General features: G+C 58.0%; 1 protein-coding gene across 1 annotated transcript; it reads left to right on the forward strand.

The window, feature by feature from the left end:
* The first annotated feature begins 1790 nt into the window (after positions 1-1790).
* Positions 1791-13319, forward strand: CAMKV (CaM kinase like vesicle associated). The gene is made up of 11 exons (XM_028124471.2): positions 1791-1915; positions 8843-8951; positions 9061-9192; positions 9369-9443; positions 9658-9796; positions 9932-10052; positions 10213-10288; positions 10388-10524; positions 10686-10764; positions 10999-11086; positions 11381-13319. The coding sequence occupies exons 2-11, from the start codon at positions 8857-8859 to the stop codon at positions 11960-11962; spliced, it is 1524 nt and encodes a 507-aa protein (XP_027980272.1). The 5' UTR covers positions 1791-1915; positions 8843-8856; the 3' UTR covers positions 11963-13319.
* The last annotated feature ends 1415 nt before the right edge of the window (positions 13320-14734 follow it).

Genomic DNA, 14734 nt, shown 5'->3' on the forward strand with positions numbered 1-14734 from the left:
GCCATCTCCTTCGGCATGAGCGCGCACGCACGCGCTCACACACACACACAGACACACTCACACGTGTAAACACACACCCCACCACGTGCGCTCACCCACAGGCACATGGAGTGTGCACACGACCAAGAAGAGGTGGAGCACTGCCAGCAGCAGGCAGGGCGCTAGCGAACCACCTCTCCCCCCGCCTCTAAATCCCCCATGCCTGCTTCTCCTCGGCCCCGCTTGTCTGTCCCTAGACAGCCATGACCTTCAGGCAAGACGGAAAGTGTATGTCGCATGTGCAGGGTCGACAGGCCACGGCTCAGCGGCACTATACACCTCAGAAAACCAGAGCTTCGGGGACAGTGGGCAGACAGCATGAAGGACTGGGTGCCAGGCCATTCATTCCTTCATTCCGCAGACATGAACTGAGTGTACTGAGATGAAACACAGCCTCTGTCTGCCAGGAACTCCTACGTAGTGGTGGGGTCGGTGCTGTGACTGAGACCACCCAGAGACCAGAGGGCCCAGAGGTGGCATCCGTCTGGCCTGCAAGAGGTGACACAAAGCCAGGGAAGGATGTGAAGGGCCCCTTGACACTCTCATCCGGGGGAAAATATTGAGGGGCCTTATGTGAGTGGTCATGTCTCAGGCCAGCCTTCCTGGCCCTAGCCCCAGCTTCCTCACCGGAGCAATCACTCCTGTCAGCAGCCACGGGGAGCCACTCACTCAAAATCCAAGGGTTTGGAGACAACCCGACCCAGGATGGGGTCAGAAGACTCTCTGGGAGGTTTGGGGCAGGGGTAGAAGCCAGCTCCAGGTACCAAGAAGCCTGTCGGGCCTTCAGACACGGGCCTCAGGATGGTTCTCAGGGCCTGTGAGGGGGGAGGGGCAAGCCCTGGGTCCCTGTGCCTCCCTGACAAAGGACAGAGAAATGGACTTCCTTCAGGGCTTCCTTCAAGGCTTCTTCCTGGCAGTTCTCAGCTTCCTCCCATTAGAGGACAGGCCTGCTGCGGCACCTTGGTGCAATAGTTCTCCTGCATCCCCATATCCCAGCCTGGGCTGCTGATGGTGATGCTGCTAATGAAATGTTTCAGGGTGATTAAGCTCGAAAGAAAGTGGAATCCACACCATGTCATAGGTGACTTTTATAGGCTGGGAAATTCAGCGCCCCGCAGAAAGGGCAGACTGGACCAGCCACCCTGGCTGGGACTTGGGGATGAGAAAGGCTGAACCGGGTGGGGGTGGGGGGGGATAGGAGGTTCTGCCACCGTGGTCTGGAGCCCTCACTGACCACGTGCACACACACACTCACCCATGTGTTTACTATTCCAAGCTAGGGGATGCCAGTCTGTAATGCAGTTTGCCCTAGCGACTGCCCACTTTGTTCTTGTAAGTAGGTTCTGCCCTTTGGGTCAGGTTTTGGGAGCTAGGCAGAGCGCTGGTCCCCTGGGGACTACTACCTGCCAAGAGATTCTTGTGCAGCACCAGGGCTCAGGCTTTCCCCACACCTCCTACTCCCGGCCGGCTCCCTATCAGGGGCATAGGAAGGCCCCTCTGGCCCCTGTTGCCCAGTCAGTCCGAGGGCCTGAGGGAGTCTTTGGGAGCCTGGCCGGCGCCGGGCAGGCCACTGCTCCCCGACTCGCTGCCACCCGTCGTCCGCCCCCCTCCGAGTGGGATTCTGGCCTCAGGCTCTGCCAGGGCCCGGGCGGAGCCGGCTGAGGGAGGCCCCGCCCCCAGCCCGCCCCCGGCCCGGGGTGCGAATCCGGTGCCGGCGAGCGGCGGGAGATGCTGGAGGTTTGCGAGCCGAAGCGGCTGCAGCTGGCGCCGCGTCTGCCCCGCGTGCCCGGAGCGGATTCTGCCCGCCGCCCCCGGAGCCCTCGGCGCCCCACTGAACACGCGATCGCTTCCTCCGTGTGACCGACCGGCGCTGCAGGTGCGGGGCGGGCCGCGCGGGGGGGAGGCGCCCCCCGAACGCACGTTGTGGGGGTCTTGGGGGATTGGGTCTCTGACACAAGGTTCGGATCGCTCAGTGAGCGGGGGCTCCTCGAGGGCTTGGGGTCCCAGCGGGGGCACTGCACGCGGATCTGCAGATCCGGGGGTCGGCGTGCGGGGTTGGGCTTAAAGTTCCCCGTCACCTCGGACGGCTTGGGGGTCCCAGGGGAAGGCTCTGAGCCTCAGGCCCAGGCGAATCTCCCCTCCCTGCCCCCTCCCCCCGCCCCCCGTCTCGCTGGGCTCCTAATTGTGAAAACCTTAACCCTCGAACATTCGTGGTGCCCCATAGGGGTAGGGGTCAGGGGCTGAGCCGACCCTCCTGACTCCCAGGGCCGCCTTCAACCCCTCCCAACTGCCCCCGGGTCCCCTTCCTCCCGCTGAGCAGTCACTAATTTCCATGACAACGGAGAGTTCTTTATGGGCGACAACCTGAAGGGGGCTGGGCGGGGCTGCCGCGGGGTGGGGGAGGAGGCTCCAAGCCCCTGGGGCCCAGCAACCCCCTAGCCGAGATCCTGCTTCCTTGCCTTAACGTGGGGGCCAGCGGGGGGTTCGGGGCACCGACTCAACGCTGCGCGGTGGGGGTAGGGGACGCACATGTTTCTGCTGGGAGGTGCGGGGCTTGGTGCTCACACGTGTGCCTCCCGCATGTGTGTTGCTGTGCCAGCGGGGGCGAGTCAGCAGCGCTGGGGAAGGGGGTCAGGGTGGCACCACGGTGGGGAGCAGGGCCCCGGGCTGGGGAAGTGGGGGGGTGGACAATGAACAAATGAATTTCTGCCTTCCCCAGCGTGTAGTGTCTGGCAGAGACCCTAGGCTCTCCCAGCCCCCCACAGCTCTGCCAAACTGCTTTTGTCCGCACCCCCTAGACAGAGCCTGCTCCACCAGGTTTCCTTCTGGGGAGCAGGGCCCTCTATCCTTCACCAAAAGCTTAGCCTGCCTCAGTCCAGCCCCTGTCCTGCTGCCCCACTCTAAGGCCCAGACTTTGAGCCCCCCAGGACCACCTAGGGAGACCTGGTTCTCCCCCCTCCCCCACCCTCACCTCCCCAGTTGAGTTTTAGCCACCTGCTGGACCCCAGTTTCCTCAACTGGGAAATTGGTGTCTCTACTCCCCTCGGTGGCAGGCTGGGCCCCAGGGGTGGGGCAGAGTTCTCTCTGCCTTTCTTTCACAACATTTGGTCCGGACCCCCAGGTGCCAAAAGCTACCTTTCCCATATCTGCTGCTGACCCTCTCCAGCCCGTGGCCTGGCTACCACTCACTGGCAGATGGGCAGTCCTTGCCCTGGGAGAAGGCTGCAGAGTCCATGATCTCCATCTAGGGAAACTGAGGCAGGGGGTTGGTGCTGTGCAGTTGTTTCTGGGTTGTTCAGGGTGCTGTTTCTGGCCCCCCCGACAGGATCCACTGTTGGAAAGGGGGACGGCTGCAGCAGGGAATTAGGCGAAACTGCAAGAGGGGCCCCGAGGGACCCAAGGCCCAGGGAGGACCTCGGATAAGGGGGGGGCGTGGCTGGGGAGTCTAGGCAGGGCCGTGCCAGCTGAGAGGAGGGGCTATAAAGGGAAGCAGCCAGGTCTCTGAGCTTCATTTCCCACCACCACATTTGTGTCTTCCATGTGATGGACCTGCCTTACCTAAGCTGCCTGATGACCAGGAGAGGGGCCATGGAATTGTTCGGAGGGGACTGCACCATGGCTCTTCTCCCAAGCCATGGTTATGCCTCCCACACCAAGTCCAATGCATATCTGAGGGATACAGGAGGGTTCAGTGTCAACGGTCCAGGAACCACGGGCAGCTCCTCCCCAGGTGTTCAGAGCACATGGCTGTGGGGGCCTTGGGGCTCAGCTGGGCACCCATAGGCCCCTTCAGAACCCCCTGCGCTCCTTCCCCTCCTGTGTCATTGTGCCTGTGTCCTTTTTATTGTCACCTCTTTGCTCCCCTTTCATTACAGTTTCTGCCTTTGTCCCTCTCTGTCCCTGCCCCTTTCTCTTTTCTAAAGTCTCTCACTTCCCCCACCTCCCCTTCCTTGATGGCGCCAGGTCACAGAACCCATGGGGAGAGTCGGGCCAGTCTCAGGGAATTCTTGGAGAAGGGGTTTGGCCAACACCTCTCCCATTCCCCTTCCCTTTGTTTCAAAACTTCCATCACCATAGCAATCCTTTACTCTGGGGCCTTCCCCTTCACTTCCCTCCACCCACAGGGAAGCAGGGACCCCAGTGGATTTTCCTTCAGGGGTTCAAAGACTGGGACCCCAGGTACCTGGGAGGGGCCTTGGCTCTTACCTCTGCCATGCCAAGTTCAAGGCTGAACTTTCTGGACACAGCACTGGATTGTATGCCCACCACTGAGACTGGAGAGGCCCCCCTCCCTCCTTATTCCGTCATTAGATGGGAGAGTCAACAGCAGGAACTGCGGACCATGATCATTGGCTAGAGCCTGAGGCCAGCCAGGGCAGCCCCCTACCCATGTCCCATGGCAGTGGGCTAGAAGCTTGGCTCTGCCTCCTGACACCCGACCCTGAGGGTGAAGTCTCCATTTCCCCCCCCGTCTTTCCGGTGAGACCTCAGCTATGGGCCAGGCAAGGCTTGGGCCTAGGCACGTCCTTTGCAGCAGGAAACCCAGCCCCAGTCCCTGAGAGAGAAGAGCAGGGAAGGGGAGGGGGTACCTGAAGGCTGGTGTTCACAGCTGCCACTAAATCGGGAGGTGTTGCCCACAGTTGTCGGGAGGTAGCTGGAGGCCTCTTGGGCCCCTCCTGGCCTCCCAAGATTTACTGCAAGCTCTGGAACTCCACATGGGAGAGGACTAGGGCAGCAGGAAACTTGTTTATGGCTATGAAAGGTGGGGCGTGAGCCAGGCTGACCCCGGTAGAGGAGGGGACAGGACTCCGATGCAGGACCCCTGGGCCTCTGGAGCCAGACTTGCTTAAGGCTGCAGTAGGGCCCCTAGGGGACCCTTTATTACCAGGGCACCAACAGGCAGAGGCTCCCTCAGGGTTGCCTGAGGCTCGATTGCCCAAGCCCAGGGGTCAGAACCGAGGAGCAAGCAGTAACTGGGGAGCGCTTGGGCCTCAGGCACCCTTGGAGCCAGCTGGGGGGCAGTGGCAGTGCCAGGCTCCGCACTTCCCCCAAGCTCTCTTTGGACAGCTCCCCCGTGCACACTGTTTCTCTGCAGAAAATGGAAGGAGCCATGTCTCTAGGGAAACGGCCGCTATGGGGCTTCTGTGCCGTCCCATGTCCCAGTATGGACCCATGGCACAGCCCAGGTCCTGCGTCAGTGGGAGGAGGGCTCTTCACTGTTGGGTAGTAGGTCTGGGCTGTCTGGGCCATGGGGGTGAGAAAGCAAACCCCTTTCTGCCTGGCCTTCCACTGTTCTTGAAGCTGTCCCTTGACTGCTCCTCCCAGCTTCAGGGTCCAGGCCCCCTTTGTTGCCAGCAGGTGCCAGGGGCTTGGTGCGTACACCAGCAGTCTCCCAAGCAGCAGCAGTGGGTAGCAGGTGGTGGAGTAGGTGAGGATGGAGGGGACCCCTTTTCTCCTTTCTTCACCCCGGGGCTAGGTTGGGGGTGGAGACAGATGAGTGTTTTAGGCTGGCGAGGAGAAGTAGTACTGGTGGCGATCAGGGCCCCCATGGTAGGGGGGAGAGACAGATCTACCCCTTCCCCAGCCATGAGGTTTTAGGATGTGGATCCAGGCTGATGTGACTGTGAGCAGAGGCCTGGATTTCTGTGGTGGGAGACAGACTGCAAGACCAACCCTGGGCTCTTGTGGGCACAAGTGCACATGCATGGCCGAGGGCAAGATCAGGCATGGGCATATACAAAACCTCCCCCCGCCACGCGGCAGAGCTGGGAGCTGGTGGAGTGGGGTGGGGGGAGGTGGAGCTTCTGGCAGGTATCTCAGAGAAGGGCCGTTTTGAGTCTGGAGTGGCAGGATCATTTTAGATGATTTGTTGCACCAACAACCTCTAATGTCAGAAATCACAAGGAAAGAAGAAAGAGATTAAGCCCTTGTCTGGACACCTAGCTCATGTGGAGGCTGCTTCGCAGGGAGGCCAAGGTGGGCAGGGCCCTTGCCAGGGCCCACACTCCCTGCCATCGAATGGACACAGTTGAGCTGGCGAGTCACCTGTTGTTGGATTTTAGGTAGTTGCTGATTTTTTTTTTTTTTACGTTATAAATAACTCTGCCGTGACAAATAGGATACTGATGGGAGGCTTTGGGGGAAGGGCATTTCTGCCACCGGGAACGGTGTAAGCAAAGCAACAGGGCTGGGACATAGGTCCCTCCCAGCTTCCTGGGGGGCCCACAGCCTAAGGGACCACCCTCCCGCCCAGTACGCAGGCCTTGGATTCCAGCCTGGAAAGGAAATTGCGGTGCGGTAGAGCCATTGAGGGACTGATACGGGCCCCCTCCCCCAGATTGTTGGGGCACAGAGATGGGTGGCCGGCAGTGGTGGGCGGCTGTGCCTCTGCTCTTAGCTGCGAGTGTGGGATTCCAGCCACATGCTCTTCTCCGGCAGACGCAGGAGCAGGGCTGTGACCATGGTGGCAAAGACATGCAGTCGGGGACGATGTTCAAAGCTTCTCTTGTTTGCCTCTGCAGTGCCTCACAAGATGGCTTAAGCCCTGGCTTAAATCACGCTGATGAAATGCATTTGCATTCCCTGAGCCCAGACAACCCGGATGAGGGAATGATGGAATTTGTTCCCTAATGCTGAGGGCAGATTTGAGGGAAAACTTCCAGGACTATGACCCCTGGGAAGTGGGTGGCCTCTGCCTAGGAGGAAGCAAACAAAAGCCAGGGCTGGCCACGGGGCTGGTGTGGGTCCTGGCCTTTGACCCTGGCTGGCAGAGTCGCGGTGACCCAAGCTGCCTCCTCTGGGGGTGGCTTCCTCCCTTCTCCACTCCTATAGCTGGGAGTGACTCCAGGTAGGGGAGCGTCTAAGTGGTCAAGGCCAGAGGCCGGGCCTGGTACACAGCGCATGCTCATCCGTGCGGAGAATATGCACAGTCAGCCGAGGCAGAGCTTGCCCCATGGCCCCAGAATCACATTGGCCGGGCATTATGGAGGTCCAGACACTGTCACCAACTCCCCTCCTGAAGTTGACCTCTAGCAAGAGCTGCGAGTGCCCTTTCCTTTGGGTGCTGGAGCCAGACCTCCCAGCACCGCACGAGAGGATTGGGTGAGTGTCATTGCAGACCCACGGGTGCCAGGCCCCAGGTGTCAGAGTGCCTGCGTGTGGTCACCTTTGTGCCTGGAACACCCACCCCTGGCCAGGGACCTATGCCCTAGACCTGACTGCCCAGGCCCCCTGTGGGCCCCGGCCGCGAGGCACTGGCAGGCTTGTCTAACTTTTTCCAGACTATTACCCCGGCATGGCTCCTGGCAAATCCTTCCCCTCTAAGGCCCAGCCCTGATGCCCTTTCTTCCTCAGAGCCTTTTCTCACTTCCACCCAAATGGGGGTCCTCTCTCTGAGGAAACTCCAAGCACTGTGCCTGGATACAACGTTTATTGAATCAATAAAGGTAATTGTAGTAAAAATTCTTTTTTTTAAAAGAGATTTTACTTATATGAGAGAGAGAGGGAGGGAGCATGAGCAAGAGAGAGAGAGAGAGAGAGAGAAAACACAAAGCAATGGGAGGCAGAAGGGCAGAGAGGGCGAGGGAGAAGCAGACACCACCCTGAGCAGGGAGCCCTACGTGAGGCTTGATCCCAGGACCCTGAGATCATGACTTGAGCCAAAATCAAAAGTTGGACACTTAAGCAACTGAGCCACCCAAGCGCCCCACGATGGCCATAATTTTTATTAACATTTTAAAATTGTGAAATATAACAAAAATCTAGAAATGTGCCCCCCAACTTGTACGTACATTTTTACAAATTATTATAAAAACAGACACCTGTGAAACCACCACTCAGGTTCAGAAATCAGCCCTCCAGAATCTCCCCGTGTCCTGACTCAATCACATCTACTCTTTCTCTCAGAAGGACTTGTGGTACTTATTTCCTAGCTTTTTTTAAAAAAATAGTTTTATCAGAATGTTTGTATCCATACACAGTACAGGTTAGTTCTGCACTTCTTGAACTCTGTATCAATAGGATCATGCTCTATGTACTCTTTTGTGTCTTTTTCACTCAGCACTATGTTGGTGAAATTCACCATGTGAGTGTGATCGGGTATAGCTGCAGCTCCTTCATTTCCATTGCTGTGTAATATTCCATTGTGTGACTGTACCATATTACGTCCTGCTGCTGGTGGCTATGTGGGCTGTTTCCAGTTTGGGGCAATTACGAATGTTGCCACTATGAGCCTTCCTGTATGAGTGGCCTGCTGCATAAATGTATGTATTTCTGTAGGGCATATATTTAGCAGTGCAAATGCTGGTTCATGGGGCATGTTCAACTTTAGCAGTTTTACCAAACTGTTTTCCAGAGGAGAGACTTAGCCTCCACTAGCAGTGCTCATGTTCTCCACATCTTTGCCAACACTTGGTATCTTCAGACTTTCAGAGATGGCCATCCGCTGGGTGGGTGGTTATAGCCCCCTTCACCTGTGTAATAGCTGAAATATAAAGAAATCATTTGGTAAATCTTTTGTTGTTGTTGTTGAATGTATACAACACAAAATGATTCCTTGCTATGTCAGTTTAATATGTTTTTCGTAAGTGGGGGCTGTTGTAGTTCAGGCAGCCGAGCCAAGTGGCATAAGCCATGACCAGAAAAGCAGGGGTGGGAGCCTGACCAGCCTCTAGCCCTTTCTGATGCAGTCTCTGGCCCTTGCGTGGCCTGAGCCAGGCTGGGGTCTCCCAGAGGCATCCTCTGCATTGCGGGGAGAAGCCTCCACATTGTGGTACAGCTGAGCCAGACTCCATCCTGCCTGCAGCTCAGATCCTGGCAATGCCGTTTGGGTGTGTGACTCTGGGTGATAAGAAGAACTATAACCAGCCGTCGGAGGTGACTGACAGATATGATTTGGGACAGGTCATCAAGACGTGAGTGCTGGGTCTGGTGGTCAAGGGTGGGTGGGCAAGGGCTGGTGAAAGGGGAGCAGAGGGCAGCCCACACTGGGCCAGGGCTGAGTGGGGTGCTTGCCGGCTGCAGTGAGGAGTTCTGTGAGATCTTCCGGGCCAAGGACAAGACGACGGGCAAGCTGCACACCTGCAAGAAGTTCCAGAAGCGGGATGGCCGCAAGGTGCGGAAGGCGGCCAAGAACGAGATAGGCATCCTCAAGATGTGAGTGTGAGGCCTAGGGGTAGGGTGGCTTACGAGGTAGCAGAGAAGGGTTTCAAGGGCAGGGGGCCTCAAGCAGTACCAGCCTCTGGCCAGTTTGCTGTGGTCCACAGTGGCAACCAGAGCCTCTCTTAGGGGTTTACCCAGCCCTAACTATTGGCCCTTCTCCGTGCCACCAGGGTGAAGCATCCCAACATCCTGCAACTGGTGGATGTGTTTGTGACCCGCAAGGAGTACTTCATCTTCCTGGAGCTGTGAGTGTGGGCCTGGGGTCCCAGGATTCCTCAGTCCCCAGGGCCTTTACCTGCTCTGCCCTCTGCAACCAGGGAAGGCCCCCTTTCTGGACCCTGGGGGTCCTGGGTCCCTGTGCCTTGCCCAGCCAGCTCCCTGATGTAGGCAGCCTCCCCAAGTACTCCTGCCCCACCCCCGATCCTGCCCACGCCGGGCTCAGGGGCTGGTGTCCCTCAGGGCCACGGGGAGGGAGGTGTTTGACTGGATCCTGGACCAGGGCTACTACTCGGAGCGAGACACGAGCAATGTGGTGCGGCAGGTCCTGGAGGCCGTGGCCTACCTGCACTCACTCAAGATCGTGCACAGGAACCTCAAGGTGAGGCCAGGAACCAGGTCTGACGGCAGCCAGCCTGGGGCTGAGGTGGGCAGCACCTTGGGGTCTTAGTCTAGCCTCTGGGGTCCTCATGGAGTCTTCCTCTGCTCACCCACATGTCATTCCTGCGCGGAGCAGCTGGAGAACCTGGTTTACTACAATCGGCTGAAGAACTCAAAGATCGTCATCAGTGACTTCCACTTGGCTAAGCTAGAGAATGGCCTCATCAAGGAGCCCTGTGGGACTCCCGAGTACCTGGGCAAGCAGGGGGTGGGGCAGGGGCAGGGTGGGAGACAACATTTAAGGAGTGGCTCTGGGTAGGGGTGGGGGAAGGAAGTGTCTAGCCCAGGAAGTGGTGTGAGTGGTACCAGGCCTGGCCAGGCCTGATACTGACCAGCAGATGGACGCTGTGTTTGCAGCCCCAGAGGTGGTAGGGCGGCAGCGGTATGGACGCCCTGTGGACTGCTGGGCCATTGGAGTCATCATGTACATCCTGTGAGTAGATGGGCAGGCAAACAGGCTTGCAGCCAGGCCAGGTGGGGTCCTGTGTCCATGGCTTTCCTGGGTGACCCTGCCCTTTGGCCCCCCATGCAGGCTTTCAGGGAACCCGCCCTTCTATGAGGAGGTAGAGGAAGATGACTATGAGAACCATGACAAGAACCTCTTCCGCAAGATCCTGGCTGGCGACTATGAGTTTGACTCTCCATATTGGGATGATATTTCACAGGCGGGTGAGGAGGTGCCCAGCATGTGGGTAAAGGGAAGGGTTGGTGTGGGGGACCTGCTCTCAGCCTTCTCTGCTGGACTCTGCTCCTACCTCCCAGCCCATTCATCACCCGTAGACAGTGAGATGAGGTGCCCATGCCTAGCCTCTCCCTGGCTTTGTCCCCAGCCAAAGACCTGGTAACAAGGCTGATGGAGGTGGAGCAAGACCAGCGCATCACCGCAGAAGAGGCCATCTCCCATGAGTGGTGAGCAGGGCCCATGGAGGACAGAAGGAGAGGCCAGGTTTCCCTTGGCCTAGTCCTCCTCACATCTAGTAGCCCCCATCCTTGAGGCTTTGAGTAGGGGCTGGGGGTGCCCAGAGCTCAGGCCCAGCCCAGAGGGCCTGCCTGGTAACCTCTGGATCTTAGGAGAAGAGGGCTGGGCAGTCTCCATGAAGGCCTGTACCCCCTCAGATCCAGATGCACTTGCACCCTTTCTAGGATTTCTGGCAATGCTGCTTCTGATAAGAACATCAAGGATGGTGTCTGTGCCCAGATTGAAAAGAACTTTGCCAGGGCCAAGTGGAAGGTAAGGCTCGGATGACTCCCTTTCTTGGACTGATCCCAAGAGCTCCTTCTGGCACACACAGTCTCTTGCCTGTATCACACCCCTGCAGCCACAGAAAGGCGTTTCTTCAGCCATCAGGTGTGGCTGTAGCCACTGTCACTGCCTTATGTGGGTGTGTGAGCAGCTGGGTCCCTGACCTCCCCTGGGGTGGTCAGAGGCTTTGGCTCAGAATGGTCTGGCTTTTGCTCTTGCCAAGGAACGGATCTGGCTTCTGTAAGCCTCACTCTGGGCCTCTCTCCGCTGCCCTCCTTTCAGAAGGCTGTCCGAGTGACCACCCTCATGAAACGGCTCCGGGCCCCGGAGCAGTCCAGCACAGCGACAGCCCAGTCTGCCCCAGCCACAGACACTGTCACCGCTGGGGCTGTAGGCGGGGCTGCAGCTGCAAGTGGGGCTGCCCCAGCCCTTGGGGGCAGTGCCACCTCAGCCACAGCGGGTGCTGTTGCTCTTGCCGCAAAGAGCGATAATGTAGCCCCCGTAGACCGTAGTGCCACCCCAGCCACCGATGGCAGTACCACCCCAGCCACCGATGGCAGTGTCACCCCAGCCACCGACGGGAGCATCACCCCAGCCACCGATGGGAGCATCACCCCAGCCACCGATAGGAGTGTTACTCCAGCCACTGATGGGAGAGCCACACCAGCCATGGAAGAGAGCACCATGTCCACCACTCAAAGCAGCGTCACACCAGCCACCAAGGCAGCTGCCACCCCTGAGCCGGCTTTGGCCCAGCCGGACAGCACAGCCCCCGGGGGCACAACAGGCCAGGCCCCACCCTCTAGTAAAGGGGAAGAGGCTGCTGGCTATGCCCAGGAGTCTCGGAGGGAGGAGACCAGCTGAGTGAGCAGGCTGGTGTGGGGCAGGGGGCGGGCAGGAGGGTGGGAGAGTGGATGAGGGGCTTCTCACTGTACATAAGAGTCACTGGCATGATGCCCTTGCTCCCTCCTGCCCCTGCCTCCCAGTGTGGGGCATGTTTGGGGGCCACGGGAGAGCAGTCTCATCTCCTGTGTGTATGTGCGTGAGTGGTGGGCAGGCCAGAGGCAGGACCGGCCCCAGCCCCTGCATGGATTCCTTGTGGCTTTTCTGTCTTTCGCTAGCTTCACCAGTTTCTGTTCCTTGCGGGATGCTGCTCTAGGGATACTCAGGAGGTCCCTGCTCCCTTTCCCCTTCCCTTTTTGCCTCACAATTTCCCCAGGCAGGCCCTGCAGGTCCCATCCTCTCCCAGGCCCTAAACTTGGGTGGCCTTGCCCTGAGAGCTGGTCCTCCAGCGAGGCCCTGTCAGCGGTCTTAGGCTCCTGCACATGAAGGTATGTGCCTGTGGTATGTGGGCTGCTCTAAGAATGGACACAGGCTGGTATAGAGAATGTACAAATCTAGGGCAGTATGCTTTAAGACAAGACTGGTCGCATGGTTGGGGGCACTGCTTGGTAGCTTTGGGGGTCCTCAGAAGTGAAAGAGAATGAGTAGGGGGGTAGAAACGTCCACCTTTGTTCCTGGAAAGTTCCCACCAATAATATCCTTGTGCTATTTCCTGCCCTCCTGGGTTCTGCAGTGGGTTGCCCTGTGCCCTGAGCTTCATGAGCCTGTAAGGGGAAGGAGGGAACAGTTGGGATGTGGCAATGAAAACTGGGAAGGCAGAGTGCAGGCCCAGTACCTAGTGCACCAGCTTAGCTGGGTCCTTACCCTGAGCCAGACAGGGAAGGCTGATAGCCCTTGGCTCCTCTCTGATGGTGTTCCTCAGGCTCAGGCTACAGTCCTCTCCATCCCAGGGGGCCTGCCACATGGCAGTGTCCCATAATCTGATTTGAGGTTTGTCCTTCACAGGGGCAGATTTCTGCTCTCCTAATTGAAAAATAAAATAGAGAGGAACCCCCACCCCCACCCCTCTATGTCTGTGACCCATTTCCCCTTCTGTCAGGGCTTAGAGAGAGGCCCAGGTGCCTCTGAGCTATGCTGAGTTGCTTTTACTGGGATGAGGAAGTGGAATAAGGCTCCCCAGTTTCCTGATGGAGGCTCCTGGCAGGTGCCCTTTGTCAGACCCCACCACAGCTTGGGCAGGCAGCCACACTGGTCCGGGCCTTTGCTCGGCACTCCAGTGGCAGTCCTGCCCTTCTCCCTGCATGCCTGTGGGTCTGCTCTGGTGTATGAAGGTCGGTAGGCTAACTGTGTGCCTGCTGAACCTGGCAAATAAATGTCACCCTGCCAAAGCCTCTGGCCATCCTCTTGCCTTTGCTTCCTCTGTCTTACTGGGGAGGGGCCCCTGGAAGGCAGTGGGGAGGGAAGAGGCTGGGAGTAGGTTCACATGTCTGTGCTCAGTGCCATGAGGATTGCTTGGGCTGGGTACAGATCATTCTTTACCACTGTGTGTTCCTTGATTGTGGCGGGTCCTCTGGACTCTAGAAATCCATGTGGGTGGTGGGTCCTGTCCTGGGCTTGTGCCAAGGAAAACCCCCTGGACTGCTGTTCTGACAAGTCCTGTTGAACAAGGAGCCCTTGTCTTGACTTAGGCATATAACTGAAACTCACCACAGACCAGCCACCATAGGGAGAGACCTTGCCCATGGACAAAGTGGGCTTCCCTGGGTTGGGGAGAGGGTGCAGGGTGGGCATTGCACAAAGGTTCTATGCTGCCCTTTGTGTTGATTCCTCCTCCCTGTGGACAATGCCTGTGCTTTCCACACAGGCCCAAAGAACTTCACTCTGGGTCTACTTCAGGTGGAACAAATCAGCGTTAGATCATGGGACTCTACATAAGCTTTCTTCTGGGGAGAGGGTAGTAACACTGCTAAAAATAGTTAAGCATGAAAATTCCTAGGAAGACTTGTTCCAGTCCTGACTGGCCCAGATGAATTCACCAGGGATGCTGCTCTTTCTCGGGGAGAACCCCAAAGATAACTTCTCTGATGTAGGAATCAATAAAAGGCTTTGTTAGTCACTGGTCTATGAAGCATCTGGGCCTCCAAAATTCTAACCCCACTATACAGTCCAGAGGCATGCTGATCCTCCTGGGAGCTAAGAGCTAAAGTCAGGGTACTGGCCTTGCTGCCTCCAAACTTAGGGATCATCATCATGCCTTGCTTGGATAAAGCCAGAGTAAGCTTGGGGTGTCCTGAGGGATTAGGACCTATGTCCATCTTTCTAGGACCACTCAGAGCCGAAGGCTGAGAGGGTGGGTCATTCTTTTAGTCTGTGGGAACTACGGGCGTACGGTTGAGCACTGCCCAGAGCCCAGGGGGCCACTCTCCATCGGGACCATCGTCCCATTCCCCTGTGGCTTCGGTCTTCTCGACTCTCGAAGTGCAGAGAAGGCTGCCCTGACAGAACAGGGCTGAGGAGCCAATGCCCGGCGCGCCTCGCACCAGATCTGGCGTCGGACCATAATGTCTTGTCTTGCCCCAGAAAGGGGCCCGCCGGCGGCATAGCTGCTGCGAGTACCTGCCGAATCCTTCGGGGAGCCACTGGAGAATTACAGCTGACAGTCTCGCGCTCAGCCCCAGGAGTCTCTTCGGTCGTTAAGCCCCGCCCCCCATGGTTTGTCCAATCCGGATCCAGCCTCCAGGCTCCTTATAACCACTTCCGGTCCGCTCCCGGAAGTTGCGCCGTGGAGCCAAA

The sequence above is a fragment of the Eumetopias jubatus genome, unplaced genomic scaffold (genome assembly GCF_037043125.1).
Source record: "Eumetopias jubatus isolate StellerSeaLion01/CBP00866 unplaced genomic scaffold, mEumJub1_p1.0 scaffold_1, whole genome shotgun sequence".
Taxonomy (NCBI): Eukaryota; Metazoa; Chordata; class Mammalia; order Carnivora; family Otariidae; genus Eumetopias; species Eumetopias jubatus.